The 23825-nt window shown below is 41.0% G+C and overlaps 1 protein-coding gene across 8 annotated transcripts in view; it reads left to right on the forward strand.

Annotated features, from left to right (window-relative positions):
* LOC146583484 (uncharacterized) overlaps window positions 1-21890 on the forward strand; it is a 78767-nt gene extending 56877 nt beyond the window's left edge. Inside the window, exons 4-9 of one of the 8 annotated variants that reach the window (XM_085272312.1) lie at window positions 6855-6971; window positions 7674-7791; window positions 13272-13474; window positions 14155-14226; window positions 16285-16337; window positions 17217-21890. In XM_085272312.1, the coding sequence (XP_085128438.1) occupies window positions 13339-13474; window positions 14155-14226; window positions 16285-16337; window positions 17217-17666 (711 nt within the window). In that variant the 5' untranslated portion in view covers window positions 6855-6971; window positions 7674-7791; window positions 13272-13338 and the 3' untranslated portion in view covers window positions 17667-21890. Of the gene's footprint in view, window positions 1-6854; window positions 6972-7673; window positions 8647-13271; window positions 16338-17216 lie in introns of those variants that run through there. The other 7 variants (XM_085272321.1, XR_014892294.1, XM_085272330.1 and 4 more) reach the window with 7 other exon arrangements.
* The last annotated feature ends 1935 nt before the right edge of the window (window positions 21891-23825 follow it).

The following is a 23825-nucleotide window of genomic DNA, read 5'->3' on the forward strand; positions in this document are numbered from 1 at the left end:
TAGTGCGCTAAGATTTAAAGCATAGAAACACATATAATAGTGCAAGGGAAATCATTTCATACCAACAGAATTGATTGTTATTGTCTGTCTGGGAGAGAAAGATTTTTAGGCAGTTTAACATAAAAGACTAGAAACAATTGTAGGAATCACATTATTACAATAGGAAATAGTCTTCTTAGATCAAGGAAACTAAATTAAAAACCTTCATCTCACCCCTGACATCTAAAAAGCCCATAAGAAATCTAATAAATACATTTTCTTTACTATTTTGTTTTAAACCAATATTCCTTTTTGCCATCACTGTTCTAGATAAGAAGAATGACAATGTTGTATAAAAATATTTTTAAAAAAGACTTTTCTCTGATGAAAGTATCTGATATATATTTTGTGACTTTGTAAAAGCATTCTACACAACATTTCACAAGATAGATGTTATTACTTTCTTACAGCCTATGATATATGTTCCTGTTGTAATTTGTAACAGCTGGCGGCTTCAAGAAACCCTTCCTGGACTGATTCTCATGATCGAATGGCCCAGTGCACGTCTTCATTATTATCACGGTTGTGCTGCATTGCACTTTAACGAGCAATAACAATAATAATAGCAAAGCCACCTTGCAATCTGTCTTGAAAGGGTTAACATGACTCGCACGTGCCGCCGCCTCAACATCCATCATGGTTCTATGTAACCAAATCATAGCTTCAATCACAAGGAAGATTAGATAGTAGTCTATTAATCTCCCATATTAGGAAAGATCCATTTGTGAAAGCAAACGGCCCAGAGAGGCCATCCTTTCACTTGTTGTCTCTAAATCTGATTAGCAAGTATAACGACATGTTGCTGAGGGTCACAGGAGATATAGATTGGTCCTGCCTGCATCTTACTGGCTTGTGTGTTGGAAGAATGAACCATTTTATGTTCAAGGGCTCTTGGGATTCCTGTTGTAGACAGCATTGTATAATGGTGGTGTTTTGGAGGGGGGGGGGGTCATTTTGAGCAGTGTAGTATGTTTTTGGTGAATCATTTTCAATAGGTTTGTCAGTCTTTCTAAACTCTCAGATACTTTGAAATAAAATGCAAATATTTGTTCACGTCTTGGTACTTCCTGAGAGAAGACTAAGAGAGAAGACGTGTTTGATTAATAAACAAACAGCGCATATTTCCAGCATTGTCTGGACAGACTGGCTTTCCAGCTGGAGGCCTAAATAAAAGAGCAGAAGTCTGGCGTGTGAATCTGTGCTTCGACGATAAATACTTCTGTCCTTTCACAAACACCTGCTACAGTGTGAGAGCTGTGGTACAGCAGCGCAAGAAGTCACTTGTTTAATTAGAGGCGTGGAGCAATACCAAAGCATACTTTACTAAGTATAAAACATTTCAAGACCACAGAAGTCCATAAAGTACACTTCATTTTCAAAGTTAAATTGTCATATCGACTTCATAATAGTGCTACAGTAGAGCTCCTGAGGAGACATAGATCGCTGTATGTTTGATCTATGACCCTTTCAGAGGTCATAGTGTTAGTAATAACCACAATGAGGAACATGTAATGATGTCATTGGTCTTTATTTAGCCTGCTTCCCTCTGCACACACTGGAAGAGGGCTAGCAGAGTCTGTGTCTGTCAGGTATCTGGTTTCTCCTACTGTCTTGGCTGGGACGAGGAGGAGGAGGAGGAAGAAGAGGAGGAATATCCGGTTACAGCGGGGAGCAGTGAGCATGGGGACAGATCTGTTTACTTGGGGAAGTTAATTGATTGGGTGGAAAGGTGGTGAGGGGAGAGAGGAGGAAAAGTAGTTGAAGGGGCAAGGATTAGGACGATATTGATCATGTGACCGCTCCTGCCATAACCTCCAATATGCTTGTGTGCTTTTTATTGCACTGTAATGTCAAATGAGATTGTTTCTTGTAAAAACAGGACAGAAAAACAACATGTGCTCAATGAGGAGGGCAAGGCAAGACAGTGGATCGTTGATGTGAGGATCACTCATTAAAAGATCAATTTTTATTTTTTTCATTAATACTTTGGCCTAAACAAAGGGTATGTCACAGAAAATATCCATGTATACCAACTCAACAGCTCAGTAATATCTATATTTAAAATCATTAATAACACACAAATATCTGAGATAAAGGCAGAGAGCTTGTGTATTACCTTGGAGCATGTAATAGTTTTATTGTATGCAAGCTGCTTGAGCTGCAGTTAGTGTAACGTATATTAGCTTTCTTATTAGCTTTATTAGTGTTTGTTTTGAAAATCAGTCTTTATTACTCTTAGGAAATGTTTTTGTTGTCTTTTATGAACGTGGAGCACTAGGCAGAGTGCTAAGAAGACAAACAAATATAAGCACGGTCATGCGCATTGTGTCCATCAGGGGAAATAGAGAATGAGATGGTGAACTGCTGCCTGCATGCCATCCACTTTGTACTGGATAGACCACATTAATTATTTAACAGCAAGGCTGCTAGCTATTATTACAGAAAAACAGTGGACTGCATCTGGACCCTTTCCTGACGTTTCTATGTCAAATACACACCTTGCCCTTGTGGGCACACCAAACCGCTGTGGAGCATGCATCTTAAAACAAGGGCATGTACGAGGCATGGTGCAAAACTCGCTGTCTGCTTTGTTAACAGTTTAATAACATGAGGTGCAGTATGTCTGAATGAGACAGTAAAAGTGAAGCACTTTGTGGTGTGAGTGCCCCACCGCTACAGAAATATGCATGCCTCTGTGCAGGTTGCTTACCTGTGTTTTTGCATGTCTAAGTATGAGTGAGCCAGACAGGTGTACAACAAACGCCTGTTTAAAAGAAGCAGGAAAGCTGATGGGGGGGGGGGACAGCTGCACGGATTTGTTTGCCATGACTGTACAGGCTCCTTACCGTCAGTCCGTCCTGCCTAGATGGGCATTTCTGTTATTCACTCAGAGGTTATGGTTTTAGATTGAGGGCAAAGCTTTCCAGCCTCTGGACTGTTTTGAAGGAATCCATTGTCAATAGAGATGCAGTGGGGCTAGGATTGTTTGCAGAGTTAATAGTAGTTTGATGATGTCTTTCTCAGTGACCTGAAGAGAAATTGACCCCTGTTGTGTGAGTATTTCTAAAATGTCACCCGCACAATTATGGTTGGAGTGTCCCTGGGCTGTTGTATGTAGGGCTTGTTTTATCTGAGACTGAGTCGTCCTCACAAAAATACACACACACACACACACACACACACACACACACACACACACACACACACAAGTACTGCTGCAGTTTAATTTGCTGACCCATACCTCTACATCTTCTGAAAACGTGTTCCTTGAATGTCAGTAGAAATTAGTTTCCCCGTGGTGAGGATGAAATAATTTATTCATCATCAGTGACTTAAAGTGTTTCAACACGAACCTTTTACAGATACAGTACGTATTGGTTCTTTTTAACCACAGCAAAGTGGGATATTTTCAGTTGTAGAGTTGTATGGATACATTCGTTCATTGTACAAAAAAAAAATTAAAAGGTCTCGGTTGCATTTACACATGCAGACACAAAAAAGGAAGAGATGATGTAGATATCGACAGAGGTGTCCATGACAGGGTAGAATTGCATTCATCAGTCGCTGTTGTTACTCCCGCTCGTATGTCTTGGAAGCAGCTCGTTTAAAACCTTTTTTGCTGACTTGTAAAGTTAAACTAATTTAATCCTCATGTTGTTGTTAATTAATACAGCCAGGGAAGAAAGACGAAAAAATAAAACAGAGGTTAAGGAAAAGAGAAAGAAGGGGGACAGAGGGAAGAAAGCAAATCCTCTAGAGAGATGTATAATTCATGCTCACGACTGTGGGAGAGATTTTGTATGTGTGTGCGTGTGTGTGTGGTTCCTTCTGTTCTGAACAGTGTTTTATACTGTAGGGTGCACTGTGTATTTGCTCAATCTCTGTCCCCGTGTCTTTGGGGTTTGGATAACCAGCACACTGAACTGAGCGCAGGCCGAGACCTGAGTAAGTCACGGTTTCTCTCTTTCTGCATCTTGATTTAAACTGTGACTTCCACTGTGTGCATGCAGTGTTCACTCTAATAGGCAGGGTTAGCAGTGATTCTACGCACCCATCATTTTTCAGTTTTTATTAGGTATGTTAGAGCTATCTTTTTTTTTTAATTTCCTGGAAAATTATTTATGAGAGGCAATAATAGTGAATCATCGTGCATGAACACTTTTGGGAATTAGCATGCATGCAATTTTTTTCTTTTATTGGTTAACTCAGTATTATCATTATCATTATCATTATTATTATTATTATATGTACTTATACTGTTACTTTATTCTGACGTCACAGGTTTTAGATGTTACTGTTTAAATTTCCTTTGAGTAAATTTAAAGTAACTTGCACATTAGGACTTACTGTTAGCCTCCAGCTCAAGGTAGGAACAAACGTCACTCTCTTATTTAAAAGGGGGAGATTAGTTTGATTACACAGGAATGAAGACACACCTAAGTAACTGTGGACATTGAACCTTTGGGTTGTGTTCAGAGACGTGTGATCTTTCTTTCAAGGTTTTTCCGCCAGCTGCTTTGTGTGATCAGTAGCTAAACGAGTGAAAGCTAAGCTCCAAAGAAACTGACGGAATTAACTTTCTTAAGTTTGGATGTAGCGGCTGTTACGATGTCGAGAACAAACTTTAGGGCGCGGCTGCAGTCTTCACCTCATCATAAATTATAAAAGTAGAGGATTCCCATGCGTGTGAAATGACTTTGTTCACAGTTTGTGTCACATCAGTGCATGTTCAACTAGGCAAAACAAAAGCTTTTCAATATTTTAGTGCACAGGGACCGACAGAGTGAAGAGAGACATTATTGTACTGCTGTTCCTGCCTGTCTCGTCCTTTCCTATCTGGTGTCCTGTCCTCTCCCATCCTCTGAAGTACTCTCCTCTTCTCTAAGATTACAGCACCCCCTCTCCATGTCAGACTAACTTTTGCACAGCAAGTATTGACTCACATCCATCCCTCTTCCTCATTTATCATTGCTCTCCATCTGCCCTATGTCATAGGCACCATAAGCTTCAGTACAGCCTTTTTTTTCTTGCGCAGTCAACTGAGTTTGAAGTGTGTTAATCAAATTTCCTACAGGTACATCAAGATTTTGGGTCTCAGAGGTCCAGTAAAAATGCAGAACTGTAAAAATGATCAACAGGGGAGGGGCTATTGAACAGATGTGGAAACAGATGAGAGTAGATTACAGAATAATAGAACAGCTTCCCTTCACATTTATTTATATTTCATTCGTATTTGCAGTTAAACGAGTGGACTTTCCATCAGATCGCGAAAGTATTTTTTGGTATACTTTCACTGAGTCCATCGGGGGAAGGTTTCTACATCTCCCTACGATCCACTTTGTGTGCTTGTCCAAGGATTTGTCTGATTAGGCGCTGCCTAATTAGGTCTGACTAGGCAAGCTTTTTAGTCACATGCCATCACGCATGAGATATGGTTAAAAGATAGATGGGCAGGACATTAACTGTCAACATGGAGGAACACTGCTGGTGGGACTTTCACTTCTTGGTAGTAGTGAACTCCACCCTGCTTGTCCTGATGGGAGAAAACATTGAAACAATATTTAATTGTTTGTTTTTTGCAAAAGAGTGCAGTTGATCCTTTTGTTTTAGCAATGTCACACCTAGGATGACAAACTGAGATTCCTTTAAATGCCTCAAAAGGCCAAGTGGGCGTCATCTTTTGATTGTGGTTTACATTTTTCTGTGTATTACTGGTTAAATATATTTAAATGACACAGTACTAGGCAAGCATTAAGCAAACTCCTCATTTATTTATGTATTTTTTATTTAATTCAACAACATAATTTTTACGATATATCTACAGAAGCATCTTTATCAAAATGTACCATGAAGCAAGTCGTCACAGGTGCAAAGGAGCAAAGACGGGTTCATCAGTTCTTATGAATTAGGTCTTCCCACTGGTTGAATCTTTTCCCCCGCTGATGCAGCAACACTGCACAAAGCTGGAAAAGCAGCTAAAGCAGAGACACAGATAAGTGACAAAACAGCCGAGCGCTCAGATATTAATCGAGACATTTTAACTTTGTCATGAGAACATTTGCAAGCTGCAAGGCGCTCTGCTGATGTTTAGCCTGAGGCTGTGACAGACAGGAGGGGATGTTATGCTATCACAGCGTTTGATCACCGGCATCACGGGAACACAGGTATCAGAGAGAGACTCGTATCTCTCACAGCTGTACAGATTCTGTCGTGGTGCTTGTTTAGATATTGGTGTAAATGGGATGAGGAAGATTTAACTTTGAAGATATGAGATTAATTATTTTTTCTTCCCCCTTCTGATCTCTTTCAAAAGCTGTGCGCTGTGAGTCTGAGCATTTTTTATTTTTTTTTGGCTTTTTTTTGCTTTTTTTTAGTGAAATAAATGGTAGAGGCAAATAAATTTGCATGACTCAACAGAAAAAATATTTTCCAGAGCTCTGTGTGTTAATAGGCTTCACAGTACAATTACTTGGCCTGTACATAATGGAAGTGCAATCAATGTATGGATCCTGCCCCCTACTGTCAATGATGGAAATGGCATCTATAATCAATTAGTGGTGACTCAATGTTAGAGGGCTGCAGGCTAACAGCGATTAACAAAAACTTTCCTTTTTGGTGGGGGAGATTTGTTGTCCATTGCCGCCAATTATCTCACATGTTACAACACACTGGGGTTTGCTTTCGATATTTTGTTGCTGGTTTATTTTCAGCATGTCTGCTTCATTGTTTCAAGGAGCACAAAGCACAGATCATTTTCTTCAGTTGTAGTATTTTTATTATCAGCTCCTCATTGTTATTTCCTCTTTCTCTCATAGAAACCCCCCCACCCTGGAACCAGTGCAGGCCTCATGTTATATGCAGGGAACACAGCAACCTCTTCTGGCCAAAAGTGAACGCAGCAGAGCGTCTGTGCTGAAGCCAGAATATAACAAGTGAGTAACACCTATTATCACTGTTGACAGCGGTACTTGACAAAACTAGGTTTGCAGAAATTATGACGCCTCGGGAAATGAAGTGGCATTTTATTGTCAGTGCCACATTGTTGCCAAACAGTTAAGAGTTTGAAATGGAGCCACTGACTCTAACTGACATCTCATAGGAAATGTTAAAACCCCAGATGCCTGGTATCACATCTCAACAGATAACTGACTAGTAATTTGACTTGAGAAAAATCATATTATTGCCTGGGGAAGCATTAAAAAGTATTCCATGATCAATGTATCTGATTAGTTTGCTTTGACGGTACACTGGTGAGCTAATCAGGCCAAAGGGATCAATAGAGCACTTGACACTCTGTCTTTCATTCCTTCTGTCTTTGGATAACTACAATGTAAATGACTGGGTACTAAAGGAAACCCTACTGGGACGAATACTAAACTCTGCCTGTGCTGCATTGTGCACAGGGGAATCTCTGCAGACACTTAGCCGGTTCTTAATCAGTAGCGCGCAAAAAGTAGGTCCCTATTACACAGCCCTCTCTGAGTCTCTTATCATCATATTTGTCAGAGCTGCTTTATTCATTTCCAGATCAGTTTCCTCATACTGTAAACTTTTCAGCCTTCATAGCAAATCCTTGAGGTGCAATCCTTATTGTTCCTGATTGGCTCTGAACCTCTTTTTTCCCTCCTTTTCAGGCTCTGTGTTCCCATTTCTTTCTCTGTGTCAGGCACTGAGAGCTACAAGGATACCAGATGCCGTCCCAGCCTATTTGTCTTATCCGTTTTCACAGACAAACTAATTGCTATACAAAAGGTGCTGGCGTGTCCTGTCGAGGACCCTTGTAAATGCTTTACATCCACCACTCCATTCTGCCTGCCAGTAAACTGGCTAATTATAAAAGGATCACAAAAGAGTGTGATTAGGGATACAGAAGAGGGGGAGGAGGTGCGGTCCCACACCAGTGTAAATGGAGCACCTGAAACTGTTAGCTTAACATTAATGAAAACTCATTTTTGAAGCCGCCCAAATAGAAACTTAAGAGGAGAAAATAAACGTTGTATTATTGTTGGAACATTAATGTTTAGAGGTTCTAGTGCCACCTGTTAATATAAGACACACACACACACACAGGTAGAGCAGATCCTTGTTTTTTTATTTCAAACACAGTGTAATAAATTATTTTAACTTAGTTTTTTTTAATGATTTTTCCATCAGTTGAATAAAAAATTCTCAATAAAATGTCTTCAAATTCTTTGATTTTTTCAGCAACTATTAAAAAAATATATACTGTACTAAGCAGATCTTATTATACTAAAAGCTGAAATATAGATGTACTCCATAACAAGTAAAAGTACTCATGATACAAAAAATGTGTGTTACAGTATATAAAGTGTGTCTATATATATATATATATATATATAGGTTTAACTAATGCATTAATGTGTAAGCAGTGATTTGCTGTTGTTTGTTGTTGGATCTTCTTTTATCCTGTTTCAGGTTTTATGAAGTGATGGTAAGTTTTTCTTGAAAAATTAACAATTAAAGAAATATGTGCATAAGAAATTTTGCATTTACAAAGCACTATCGGACAATCTTGTTGGCTCTTAATGTGCTTTTTTAACCCCCCCCCCCCCAAAAAATAAAAAAATAAAAAATAAACAAAAAAAACAGCTGTGCACATAATATGCAGGAGCATTGAAGGCAGTCCAGTAAAATAACACTACTAACTTTGGCAAACAGATTGAAGAAGGATGTTGGGACTCACATGTAAAGTTCAGTGAATGTCTCGCATAGCTGTGCTGATCATGTTAGCATCATCTGTCCACAGACAAAGAGAAATTAACAAGAGCCTAAGCATTCTGCTCAAAACTGCCTTTGTGTTAGTTCCAGCGACTGTAGGTGCCTCCCAGATCCTGCTAAGCCATTAAGAGACGCAAAGGCAGAGTCTCGTGGCAAAAACAATGCAGATACATTGTCGCTGCTGGTAATAAAAACCTCTCTATTTGCCAAATGTCAACAGAGCTATGGACAAGCATCAGAAAGATAGTATTTCTTTCTGGGCTATTTCGTTTCATGTTGTGTTGCTGTAGAAATAAAAACATTTTTTCTAATCTGTGGTCATATAAATGCTTTGTCCTGCCTCCAGATTTGTGAAAATGTATCGAATCATCTGATGTGTTCAAGCATGTGTTTCTGTGTGTGTGTGTCCGTGTGAGCCTGTCTGTGTACAGACCGAGAAAACAGAGAGCCCTTGACTCCCCATCTTGACAAAGTTGGGTAATTAACGACAGAGCCTATTAAAGGGAGAATATTCAGCCAGTGATAAATGGCTTTAATAACAGGCCCATGTTCTCTCTAACAGAGATAGATCCTGCCGCCACAGTCTCCCTGCCCACCAGATAAAACTACCCATACTCCCATCTCACCACCCTCTTCATCTTGCCTTTTCCCATCGGCAGTCTCGCTCTTTTTCTGTTTTCTCTGGCTTTGTGGTTTCTTTCTCGCTAACTTTTAAATCATTTTTTCTTCTATCTCAAAGACTCGCATTGCTCTGTCGGACAATGCAGCTTTCCGTGAGCTCTGCTTGCAATTTCAGGCTAAAGCCACGTCAAAGCAATCGTATCAAACAAGCTCAAATGTTTTTCCTGTGCGCACAACAGGCATTCTGTGCATCCTCCACATTACGCGGAGCTCTACGATATTTAATAAGCTCAACCAGGTCATCTACCTGCATGCATGTTTGTGTTGCTGCAGTTGCGCTTATGCATGTTTGTCTTGTAAAACATCGTTAGCCTCTTTGTGTAGGGGCCATGCAAATTGGACAGTTAAAAAATGCCAGGGCCGATTTATGTTCCAGTGCAGCCCTTTAACAGGGGCTGTGCTACGGCTTTATGTGTCCTGGTGGATTTAGGGGCAAGGACTGACCACAGGGGTCACATTCGTCAAAGCCCCCGTATTGTGAGATTGGTCCAGATGTCGGTCCTCATTAGAACAGGCCACGCTGAAAGAGAGGAAATTCAAATGGGTTAGAGTTAAGCAGTCCCACTCCCATCCACAAGGCTGAAAATGTGATGATTGTTGATTGTTTTCTATGCATTTCAGCTCCCTTTAAGTACAGAAAAAAATCATTCTTAGCCAAAAATGGATTGTACCAGTTTTGTCTGTTTTATTTGTCAACTTTTGAGATATATACCTCTGGGTGAACAGAATTTCAATTTCAAAATTGTGTTTCACAGTGCCCCTATTAGTCTGGATGATCCACATGCCTCACTCAAACTCCTTTTCCTGCAGAGGTGCTTATGAAAAAATGACAAGGTTTTGTGATTTGCACACTGTAAATGAAAGATCCTGAAAGACATAGTCTGACATAGAAGTATAAACTATTTGCCATTGAAATGAAATTTAAATATGAAAGCGATTTTAAGTGGAAATGGATGTGTTACAACTTTTTAAAAATGATCTAAATACTGAGGTTCTGTAAGGTCGAGGGAAAAGAAAAATATCATTTGGTTTAAAAAAAAATCTTCTTTTTAAAGTAATATCAACGTAAGGTCAGGAAGGTATGCATGATGCATGTATAATACTTTTAGACTCACTGGACTCTAAAAGTTTGGCTTCAGGTTTGGGTCCTGTTAAGCACACACTCCTTGTCTCTCTCTTACACACACACACACAGATATTACTTGACATGTCCCTCTCCAAAGTGTGTGAAGGGTTCTTCATACAGAGGTTGTAGCATCAGGCACTTTCTGTCTCACAGAACTAAAGGCAGCAGGTCCATTAAATACACATGAGAGTCTAATTAGGGCCCCCTTTGTGCAGCTGACTTGGAGGTAGGAGTCACTGGGGAGCGACTTTGCCAGGACCCTGACACCCAGAGAACACACTGTGCAAATTAATAGAGAATGACCAAGGAGTAGCTCTGTGACTGACTGGGACCTCTGCTTCCTTGGAGGCAAAATTGTTCAGAGCTGATTGCTCTCATTAAATTTGTTATAGTGATATAATTATGATAATATGCCTGCGAAATGTGATGACTCTTAGTGTGTGGTGAGTTTGCGTACCATGGTAAATTTGATATGAATGTTTAATATTTATATGGTCCATGTGACCTTTAAATTAAACCAGGGAGAAAATATTGTCAAACTGTGTGTTTTTAGTTTGTGGCCTCAATTTTACGAACTTTCAGTGGTCATTAAAAAAGCAACACGATAGCTTTGTTGTCTCGATGTGACTAATCGTCACCCCCTTTGAGCAAAATTAAAATAACTGATCATTTTGCCTATTTGCTCCGAAATTCAAACAGGAAAGGGGATTTAGCTAGCTTTCCTATTATAATTAGGTTGATAATAATGTTGAGTGAATTATTGCACTTTTGTTATTCAGGGGGAAAGTCTTTCCTCTGCTGTGTCACATGAGATATTGGTGTGGACATAATTCTTATTCTGGCAGCAGCACATTGACTGATATTATTTAAATTACACCTCCTTGGGCTAAGTATTCGGAAATACTTTGCAGGGAATTCATCACCAAACGGTGTTGAGAATAAAAGGGACATCGACTCTTGATTACACTGACAAAAATGGCTTTTTTTTCCAAAGGGAAATGACTAATGTTGTTAAGGACAGATGCAGGTATACTGCACACTAAACACTGGTTGAATTTAATCTATAGATGATAAATGAAAGGAAATTGAATGTGGCATTCCTGGCACAAAGCAGGAGAATAGGCCCATGATCTCAAAATAAGTGTAACATGCACACTACTTGTTTTCAAAGTATTTGCTACCCCTACATCCCTATTTCATTTAAACACCTTTAACAAGTGTAAAAAAAAATAAAAATAAGAAAAGTTTAGTGAAATTGCCCATAAAAAGCCTCACCTGATTCAATTTGGATGATCTTCCCTTTAATCTTGTCTCTAACTGCACGACTGCTATATTTCTAAAGCACACCACACCACTACACCAGTCACATCAGTTTCTGCAACCTCTGTCCCTATCCTGGGTCAGTCCAACTTTTCCTGCACCTGGCACGTCTCTCTCTCTGTGCTGTTGGTAATTTTCTTCTTAACGCCGGACTTGAGGCTGCTGTTTTTAAGGCAGAGCCTTATGAGGTCCATTTAAGTGATGACCTATACTTGTGCTTAGCTTCTGCTGAAACCTCTCTGCTAGGTCTCTGTTATCAGTCAGTGCGACTGCCTCCTAGTCTCAATTCCTAGTCATTCTCATTATTGCTTCGCTGACTCCCCTGATCCTGATGCAGGTCCCATCTGAGCTGTGTTTCCAGTACTTCTTCCCTGTCTAATACCTCCCACTTTAATACCTAATACTTTTTCACCAACATGGTGGTGATGCCAGTGTTGAGCTGGTTCTGACTTGGCGCCTTTTGAGATCTGGCTCAATTTTACTATATTTGAGAACCAACTGGATCATTTACATGCAAAGACAAATTACAGTAGACCGAATCCATTGGTTACATCTTCAAATCGTTGGTGACTTTTTTATTGTAGCACCTCCTGTGGCCAATGATGTCAGTGAGACACATCGGCTTTTTAGTTTAGGAAATATATGGAACTACCTGTACATTAGACACTACATTGGTGGAAATGAGGTACTAATAGATCAGCCCATCTCTGATCAGCCTGCCTCAGTCTGCCTTCAGGCTCAAGGCCATCAGCTGAACCAGCCTTGCATCCCTCTAGGTTGGCTTCTGGTCCTCACCTGAGCAGGCTATTCCTCATCCCTCTTCCCTGTCTTCCTGAACTTTGCATGATATCAGTTTGTTCTCTCTCAAGTCTTACTGGCATCTGCACCTGGGTTTATGTGGGGGAGGGAAATACCGTCTGGTCAGTAAAATTAACCCTGTGCATGTAGACAGCCACAGTTTCCCTCTTCAGCCAAACAGCCATGAGCTGCCAACAGAACAAAGGTTTTACCATCCCATGGAGCACCTGAGGGACCAAATCCTCCACAACCTGCATAGTCTCACTCACATCATGGGGTGACAAGATCCAGCAAAACTTCAAAGACAATGTGGGAAACATTAGTAATGTAATATCTAACTTAAAAAGTAAACATATGGAAACAATGCAGGTTACAGGTTTGCCATTTAGTGTGTATACAAATATATTTCATTTGAATTCAACTTTCCATCACTGTTTCTACAGTCAGAGGTCAAAGAAGGCTGAGGGTCAGCGGGACGAGGCCAGTCCCAGCTCCAAGTAACAGGCTCCCCACCTCCACCCCAGTGGAGTAGCCGACTAACTTCTTTCTCCCCGATCTGTCTCCACAGGTCCCGGCAGCGGTAGGCGCTGTTCCCGACCCATGGAGGGCTGCATCAGTACCATGGCAGGATTGTGATGGGAGTGTCCTTTGATGGATGTTGGCCAGGTGTTCTTCATTGCCAGGACTCCAACACCCTCTTCCTGACCAGGAGGGAAATACAGCGTACCAGAATGATGCCAACAATATGCATTGTTGGAGTCAGAGTGGGTGGTCAGTTGTGTGCATGGGGACATTCAGCGGCATCCAGTAGTGCTGCTGCAGATAACGTTTAAGGGAAAAAAACACACAGAGTAAAGGTTGCAGCCCAGCAACGTCAGGAGCTCTTGTACAACAGAGGGACTAGACTTAGGCAACTGCTCCCTTCTTTCAGCTCAAAATTACTGTTGCTGAGTGGTTGACGTCCACTATGAGGTGGTGCGGTCGGACAGGGGAGGAGCCACAGAGATATTTCACCTCAACCTCCTCAAAGCCAAAGTAGGCTGCATATGCTGCTGCCTACTTGATGCCGACATCAACTATTTTCGCTATTACCTCCTGGGACGGTCATTAACCGCATGCTCAGACCACACCCCGCTGTAGAGGCTCCATCGCTTTATGTATGGATGCCAACACCCGTATCAACCTGTGATATCTGGCTTTGCAGCCCTTTAAGTTGAAGGTAATCCATAGGCCAGGGGCACAGATTGCTCTGGCCAATTTTCTCTCCCACTGGTGGGGGGGTGAGTAGGCTTAGCCGGATGGGTCCCCAGCATCAGTAGAGGTGGAGGTGTGTGGCGAGATGTAATCTGCGGCTCCACTGCAGGGAAGGGGTGGTGCAGTGGGGTGGAGGGCCAGTGGAGGCTGGCAGGACAGCTGAAAGCAATTCATTAATTACGCTCTCCCTATTTTAGTGACGCCAAGACATGGAGGAAAAAAGAACAGGTGGAGACAGGAAGCTGTTGGGACGAGGGGCACAAATAATTGTAAATAAAAAACACTGTCACAGGTACACTGGCTGTCTTAGCTCCTCACTGAGGTCACACAGTCTTTCAAAAGTCGTTTTGCAGACTTATTCAGTTGTAAAGCCTCGCCTAGAAGATTTACAGCTACATTTGACAAAATCAATCTGCCGCTTAACCTTTAGCCGTACTCCAGGCAATGTGGAGTGTTCTTTTGTCTTACACAGGTGTAGCACAGTCAAGTGAAATCCTTTGACCACTGAATGAGAACTTAATGTTGTACCCAAGTGACTGAAACAGCAGTGATTTAGCTTCTGTCCACTGACATATTGAAGGGACTAAATATGAATTTTACATTTTATACTTGTACTTGTATTTCACCTTGGGGAGATGTTTTTTCACTCTGACATTAAGGGTCAGTTTTTGATTAGTCATTGCCAAAAAGAAGAGCCATTATAATATATCACTTATATATTTTGTACTGAAAAATGATTATGTGTGATATTACAGTAAATCATGAAAACCTTTAAATTAACCTTTTTTTTAGTAAGGAGTGAGAAAGAGAGACTCGCCTGACTCACCTGTACAGCTGGCATTGAGTTCTTTGAACTCCAGCAGCCTCCCACACTTCTCTCCACTACGCTACACTTTTCTCTTCTCCTGCTGTGACAGCTTTGGCCTTTAAGCTCAGCACTGTTATCACATTTTAACAAGCGCGTCATTAACGTTGTCTCGCCGAGCTTTCTGTCGCAGTGACAGACAGCTGTTTTGACACACCCTGCCTCTTGCAGTTGCAGGGCTGACTTACAATAATGCATTACTAAAAATGTCAGTGGCTCCATTTAACTTTATTCGTTTTAAAGCCAGTGGTAAAGGTTTTTATTACCCACTTTATTGAACATCTTACGGTGAGATGGTGCTGTCTAAATTGTATTATATATTATAAACTTCTACAAGTATGTGGCAGCAGCTGCACAGGAATGTAGAGCACACATTTGCTCTTTATGGTACACAGTCCAATGGAAATGACTGTACAGATAATGTGCTTGTTCTTATTTGTGGATCACTGCGCACTCACATGTATGACCACGCTGGCCAAATGATAGTCTGCTCTGTTCACCTTTTGAATGCCAATATTTCTTAAGCATGCCTTACCTGAGCATAGAGTTACAGTGCACATTAAGTGATCTTTAACCTCAGATTTCTGGCCAACAAGCAATAATCCAACACCATCTTATTCTTTTCAGTTTCTAATGCTGTTCTATAACAGTTCCATTTCTGAACTTACTCTAATGTAATGGTAGGCTGTTAGTTTTTAACATAAAGCTACCATTCTTGCAATATTATAGCCACTTGTGCAGAAGGTTTATGTGTCTAGGCAGTTCTACACTTTTTGATAATACCCGTCCTCAATCTTGTCTGTGTGTTCCTTTTATGTAATGTAATTATGAACAGCAATACCCATCAATGTACCAGCTGTCTCACTACAATATCTCCTTAGTCTGGACTTTCTCACTGACCCTGAAGATGTCGGTAGTCTAAAAAAAAATAAGTAAGGGTAAAATGGAATCATCAAACAAAATCCTCTTTAAAAAAGCCACAAAGCATGCGTCATCCCATTTCAACAACATATTAAAGATTTTGCTATGGAGCAAACTCCGTTTCTCCAAGTACCCAAAATGAATTACATTGTGGATTATCGCGTAATTATGGATCTTTCCAAAGACTGATAGAACCGGAAAATTGAGTTCTGAATATTTCATAATGCATAGCACCATCTTTGTAGAGGAAATTATTTAGGGATAGCATGCTCATTTGCAGAATGGATAAAGGTTCATTGCGAGTCACTAGAGTGCAGTAATTGGAAAGCTCCTGTGATTCAAAGGAATCATTCAGAGATGAGCGTGTCTCCTGGATAGCTGTGTAGTACTCCATTAATCTTCAGTCACACACCCAAAACTATCAGCTACCATCCAAACCTATCAAGCTGTTGGCATATACCATATTTGTGCCGCATATAAATCACAGTTATACAACAAATGTGATAAATGTGCACTTTATCCTTTTTTTATCCCTCTGCAGATGAGCTCTGGCACCCTCCCAACCTCAGCCACCATGAACACAGCAAGGAAACGGTAACTCTTGTAACCTTACATATGACGTTTTTTTTGTAAGTCTTTATTTATTTCTTTTTCTTAAGTGTGGATCCTTTTAATGCACAGACAAGTAGAATTATCACAATATCAGCATTACATTACATGAAATATCGTCATCACCAAGGACAAACCAAACAATTTAAGGTTGGATAAACTACTCACTTAGGTGAACACTCTGACTGGGATCTAAAAGGATAATTTTGTCGCCTCTAGAAAACATATGAAGAAATGCCAGTTTTGAAAAATGTCATCTTTAAAAGGCAAATCTAAATGTCAGAGAGATAGATCCTTTACACAAAGAGAGCACTGCCTTCTGGGTAGTACACAGAAAGGCTTGAGAATAATATATTTTTCCCCCCAGTTGAAATGAACTACAATTACCCATCATCAAGCATATAAAGCAGCACCCTCGCATTCACAGTCTCATAGCCTGGGGAGGAGAGTGGTCACTGTTTGCAACATTAGTCAGGGAAAAGAACAAAAGGAAAATGTGTTTTGCTTTGTCACAAAATTGACTTTGCTGTGTTGTGATGTGAAGTATGTCACTGAGATGTTATGGAATATACTGAATTCATATAATGGACCAGAGGCAGGTAGTGTTAGGTGCTGCAAATGCACCGGGATGTCATGCTTGGAGAAAACTCTCCTGAGTTTCTCTGATACACCGGCTACATAGGGGATGACAATGTTGTTGCGTCTGTCCTTCTTATCCTCCCTCGCTGGTGTCCGGTCTTCTTTTCTTTAGAAAAAGACATCCCGGTGCATTTCAGACCCAGCAACACGCTCAGACAGAAACTGGTTCACCCGAAAGACAAAACGCCAAAACACAAACTTAACAATGTGGTGTATGCTGTACAGTGCAGCGAGGAATGCTCAGACCTCTACATTGGAGAGACCAAACAGCCACTTCACAAGCGCATGGCACAACATAGAAGAGCCACCTCCACAGGACAAGACTCAGCAGTCCATCTGCATCTAAAGGATAAAGGTCACTCTTTCGAGGATGCCAATGTTCACATTTTGGACAGAGAGGACAGATGGTTTGAAAGAGGAGTGAAAGAAGCCATCTATGTCCACTGTGAGCGACCATCTTTGAACAGAGGCGGGGGTTTACGACACCAACTCTCTGCCATCTATAATCCAGTTTTGAGATCCCTTCCCAGACGCCTTAACGCCCACTCACATCCTGGGCCATCTGACCTCAGGAATTCGCATGATAAGGTGGGGCCAGGTTTCACAATGAACTCACCCGAAACCCTGGCTGATTGTGACCCACACCCAGTTTCACACCTTGGCTCAGGCGATTAGAGGATCATCAGGGGGTCCTTTTGTCCCTCTGTGGGGGGATACTCCCACTAGGTTTATATCTGGGACTCTCCACCATTTGACCTTAGAACTGAAGAAGCTTCTCGGATGAGAGGTGAAACGTCTTCAAGCAACTTAAAGAAGTCCAGACGCTTTTCTTTGCAAGCTCCTTTGACTTTAATGGGAGCAGGTCACAGTAAAAAGGGGGAGGGAACAACCACTTTTGCAAACATAACACAACATTTGGCAGGATAGAGGATGAGTTTGAGATAGAGAGAAAATTAATCCCACAATACTTTGTGTAATTTCAAAAAAGAAATTGTTGTTCTAGTTTTTGAATTGCATGCATTTGTTTGATATTTAGACTGTTTGTGATCATTCTCATGTGTCTGCAGAAACAAAAGTTTTTCACAAGGCCATCTCTTAAGATTTTTTATGTAATTTTTGTTTGTTTTGGTTTGGTTATTTTTACATCCCACTCTCCTTGTAGGGTGAACAAGGAGAAGTTGCTTACAGCAACATTGCTGTGTGTTTTAAACTATAAATTAAATATTGCATTTTGATACAAAACAGAGAGTGTTGGCTTAAAGTGGTTTACATCTCTGGGCCTAACTGATTCATCAAAGTTTGCAGCTAAAATATTTCATAGTACAGAATTTTCTTTTCTAGTTTTTTCTTCTTCTTTTTTTAATCTGATGCATGAAAGCCATGTTGTGTTTCTTTTTTCTTTTCTTTGTGTATATGGTGAGGTGGGGGGGATCACAGCTCAAGCAAGCAGAGCAGCATGCCTTATTTGAGTTTATATTTTACAAATTGACAATTAAACAAATGGTAAATGAATACCTGACTACATCTTTCTTTGGTCATCAGTTTCAAAGTTGGAATCCTGATACTTCTCAGTGGGAAAATATCTGAAAAGAACTGACTGTCAGTCAATGTAGGTAAGTAACTGAATGAAGATTTGGAAAAAAGGCAGAAGAAGAAAAAATGCATGAAGAAAAGAAAAGTGAGGTGCAAGTGGAGATGAAGACGGGAAAAGACTGGAGTCAAAGACTAAGACGGGAGAGATGGCGATCGAGGCGAAAGAAAGCAAGACTCTGCTCCGACTGTCCTGGGTCACATGTTTTTATATTAATGGTTGAGGTCTTGTGTCAGGTCAGGGAGAGCTAATCTTAACTCTCTTGCTGGAGGGCACCTTCAACCCATGGGGCATCTGGGTATCTCGTCAACCCAACAGTGAACCACCGGGCTCTTCTCTTAGCATGCAAATGAGACAAGAACAAATGTCCCATCACTTCTGGGGCTCCATGTCCCAAAGTGCTTAACACTCTTCCTGTCAACCCCCCACACCCCACCCCACTCCAGCTGCTTCAAAAAGCCCCTCCTGCACATCCTTCACTCTTTTTTTCTCCTCCCTCTGATGTTCTTTAAATGAGCTTCCCAACTCCACTTCTTTCTCACAATTCAATTTTACAAGGCCATTATCCTGGGTGTAATGTGGAGGTTAAATATATCGGGGCAGACATTATGTGAAAATAATTAGTGCTAATGAATAATGCACTCATTCAGCTGATGAAGGATGGTTGTCAGGGTAATGGAGTACAAGGGAGGGGCCCCTCTGACAAATGAAATTAAAATATTTAAACACTGTTTTACGATATTATCCGGCCCTCACACTCTTTCCCTGTTACGCACTCGCTATATGGAGCAGGCAAGCCTCCATGTGACATGATAGTTGTGCCATTACTCACGCACAACATCTGTCTCACCAGAGGCCCTGATACAAGGCCCATGCTTTTGCAGTACCTCACACCACAGCTCATCATCCCTGCCCTGATAATCACGCTGATGGCTTTAGAGATGGCGCTCTTATTGACAGTCGATGTCACCCTGCCAGATTATATTTTCTTCACTTTATTTATTGCCACTGCACTCATTCTGCCTCTTAGGATCTCATTCTGCGCCCATCATGTGACAATGAAGGATGTAGGTTTTAAATTGCCTGGTTTACAGCGCTCTCCCAGTCATTTGGCCTGTTCCAATCAATAATGGTAGACTAAGCACTCCGTGACAGATAAATGGTAAAGCATCAACACAACCTTATTAGACATAATGGGTAGATGAAAATATAGGAAAGTGCCTTTGACAGAGGACAGAAAGTGCATGAACTAATAATATATATTGCTTATTTCTTCATGCACCAAACTCTGCTTGATGAACCTTCAAACACCTATTTCCACCTACACCTACTTGAACTTCAGCCATTCTAGCATTTTGGTTTACTCTGGTTTCAACATAAAGTCTTTAAGATTGTGGTCAGTAATCCAATATATCAGAGTCGTCAAAGGCTGACAGAAAGTGGTGTATGTTTAAATAAGACTCCAGCCTATCCCCATTGTTTTGATTTAACCATGCTCCTGTGTAGTGATGAACACATTCCCCTTAAACACAAAAGATCCCTGGTTCAAGACCAGGACAAGACGCAAACCCAATAGTATACTCCCATTGCTGGTCCCAAGACCAGAAAAATTGGAGCATTGCATCAGGAAGGGAATTTGGTATAGATCAAACTTGCAGATCCACCACTGTGGCGATTCCCTCCAGAACTATGCAACATCTGTTGTACAGTAGGTGAAAACAACAGTGGTTGCTGGTGCAACTAATGTCAGTTAGTTGTAATGGAAATGTGAATAGGCTCAGGCTGTACTTGCTGACAATGACAACACTATCATGCTGATGTGATGTGATCCCTCCTAATTTATTTTCTTTGTAAGTATGCTAAACATGTAAACATTACACAATGTAAACATCATGTCACAGAGTAACAAATTACAGATTCAAATTTGGACCTGGAGATGTTATGAGGATTCGTTCTAAAGAAAGCAGATATATTTACTGCAAAACTTTAAACCTGTGGGCGCTAAAAGTTGTTATTAAGTTCAACAGTCGAAGTGAATGGGCTTATCTGCATTCTTTCCTGTGGTCACACGTTCTTGGTGTCAACTGAAAAAAAAAGATCAAGGATGTAAAAACTCACAGGTTTTCCAAACTATCAGAACATTGGAGATGTCATCAGATCATCCAGAGACAGATAGATGCCCTGGTCATGCCACACATGACAAGAAGAGCTGCTGCTGCTACATTGCAAGCCCCAATCTGAGCAGCAATGACCCTCCTGGGAGTGATGGAAAACTCACCTGCTGATGTGACGGTCCAGCTGGAACATCCACTCGACAAAGGTGTTACTTTCCTGTTGAAACACAGACAGGGAGGAAGCAACTGTTTGCTCCTCCTGTCGTACGCCAGCATGCCCTGAGCATAGCATGAGGCAAACTGTGTGTTATAACTGCATGTATGGTGTGTTTACCTTTAGCTGTGTTTAGTTTTTTCCATTCCCTGTACAACCATGGTTGGTGATCTCTGCCAGGGCTGCCATTTGTCTCTGATTCTTTTTATAACTTTTAGGACAATAATTTCTAGGTGTAGCCAAAGGGTGGAGGCTGGTTTAAGGATATGATCTCTGTTTTTCTCAGATGATGTGGTTTTGTTGGTTTTACACTGGGGCATTTTCCAGCCAAATGTGAAGTATATGGGATGAGAATTAGCATCTCCAAGTCTGAAGCTATGGTTCTCTGTTGGCAACGAGTGGAGCACCGATTCAGGGTTTGAACTGCTGCCCCAAATGGAGTAGTTTAAGTAAGAGTAGTTTAAATAAGTATTACTGATGATGACACTGCGCTGGTTGGTTGTGGTGAAGAGAGAGCTGAGCACGAATGTGAATCTGGTGATTTAACAGTTGATCTGTGTTCTTGCCCGCCCCTGTGGTCACAGGTTCTGGGTATCAACTGAAAAGAAAGATCAAGGATGCAAGCAGCAGAAATGATTTTTCTCTCAAGGGTGTTGGAAATAGAGGCATTTGGCCATTTAGGAGTCACTCAGAGTAGAGCCACTACTTCTCCTCATCGAAAGGTGTTTTGGGCATGCAATGGAGGTCCCAAGTACACGCTGGAGAGATTATATGCCCAAGCTGGCCAGTTGCATATTTATTTCAGTTATTGTATATTTGACTGATATAATCCACGAATCCAAGACAAATAGTGTTTAATTGAAATTATTTTTAAAAATTGTGATACTTCAATAGACAAAAGCTAAATAAGCTGATAAATAACAATGTAGTTTGTATTTGTAAATCTGAAAGTAATATTACATAAACTGTGCAAAAATACTGGCAGATAATAAAAAAGCTACTCTTTTTTCTTCTTTAGATTACATTAATTACATAATTAATAAGACTTTAAGAAGAAATAAGGTTTGCTATTATTATTTTGGTGTTATATTTAATTTCATACAGTAAATTGTTCTTGGATACCTCCATCGGTCGTCCACGTATGTTAACTATGTCAGTAGGATGAGTGTTAACAAATTAAAGGTGGGTCTGTGGCTGAGTAGGAACAACCCACACACACCATACCCTGCTACATCTTGCAACTTTCTTTTCTTAACTCTTATTTTGCATTTTGGCAGCATATACATTTGACTTGCAAAACAGACCTAATTACAGGGCCTGCAGTATGCAAGCCACACATCAAACATTAAGTTACAGTAGAAGCCTGTGATCCCAGTCACATACTCTCTCCCTCTTTTTTTCTTCTGCCCTCCCTTGCCTCTGCACACCAGAAACACTGATTGTAACAGGGACATTAAAGGGGAATTACAGCGAAACTATTTACACTTAATGTAGCAGTCGTATGAACGGGGAAGAAAGATGGACAAAGATATAGCCGTATTAATAATACATGTTTTAATTAAGCAGCTGGGAATGCAAGGAGCAGGATCAAGGGAACAGACAGACAATGAAAGAAGAACTCGAAAGGAGGGAAGCGGTGAGAGAAAGACGGACGAAGAAAAAGAACTGAAAATGAGAGAGCGAATGACAGAGAAAGAGTAAAACAAAGCGGAGCATAAAAAGTAGAGGAGGGAGGAGGATTGGAATATGGTGCTGCGCGTTTCCTGCAAACCGTGATTCATGGGCAGTAAATATGCAAAGCCTGATGGCCATAAGGCAATCAGAGGAGCGCCACTCATCTACATGTTGCACAGTGGGCTATAATCCATCTGAGGGGCAAGGAATAATGATACCAGGAAGCAGGAATAAGAGCAGGGTCTGTTTATTACCTCAGACAGATCCATAATGCATACAGATGTGAGGGAGGCACACAGCTGCCTCTGGCCAGAGAACTCTATTGAAAAGTAGAGACAGTAATATTGTGTTTAGTGTAATGAAAGACAATCTGATTGAAGCACCTATTAAGGCAAATAAGACTGCTGTCGTATGAGGTTTAAGTGCTGGAGCTGTAACGATCACTGACAGGGTGGAGAAGAGCTGGGGTGGATACCAAAGGAGCAGGAGGCACCGATCCAACACCTCAAAGGCAACAGCAAGGTCACCAATAAATAACATGGGTAATGCAATATGAATGTGCACTCGTGCAAAGTGAAATGTAAGGTAATAATATGGTCCAAATATGCACATTTAAGACCTTGCTCGCTGTTAAGAGCATACCAGCGCAGATAAAATGTATGACCGGCAATAAAGCAGTAATTTGAATTCTTTGGTGTCATTGTGTTTACTTTTCTTTATTTGCAAAGACACCCCCACATTCACACGCACTCTTGAACACAAAGGCCTTCTTCCCCGTCTTCTCACAGAGGACATTAACACCAGGATCCTAGTGGTGCTAGAGTAAAGTAATAAATTGTGTTGAACATTGATAAACTAATGCAATTACCTGCAGGGCAAGCCAGTCAGCTAATTTAAAGATACCAGGTTTGTTCATGGGGTGGGAGGCACCGAATAGGCCCCAAGGGTGAAAGATGGCGCCTTTATTACATCTGAGAGGTCAGCTTGGTAGCAGTGTATTAGGATTGATCTTTTGATCCCAGCCTGGAACCCACCCCCTCCAAAAAATGTACCAACCCCATATGGCTGAGGAAAAACACAGCTTATCTGGCGCAAAGGGTTAACTCTGCCAGCCAGGCAGCCTAATTGAGCGCCACACATCTCAGCTACACAGCAGAAACAGGAACCTGGAGGGTCGTAACAAGCCAGGCGTGACTTATTCACATAATAAACCAAGCAGATATCTAAATGAGCCATTGAGC

This window comes from Mchenga conophoros, linkage group LG1 (genome assembly GCF_057382185.1).
Source record: "Mchenga conophoros isolate Kocher_MC1m ecotype Shallow Benthic linkage group LG1, M_conophoros_male_GT1.1, whole genome shotgun sequence".
NCBI lineage: Eukaryota > Metazoa > Chordata > Actinopteri > Cichliformes > Cichlidae > Mchenga > Mchenga conophoros.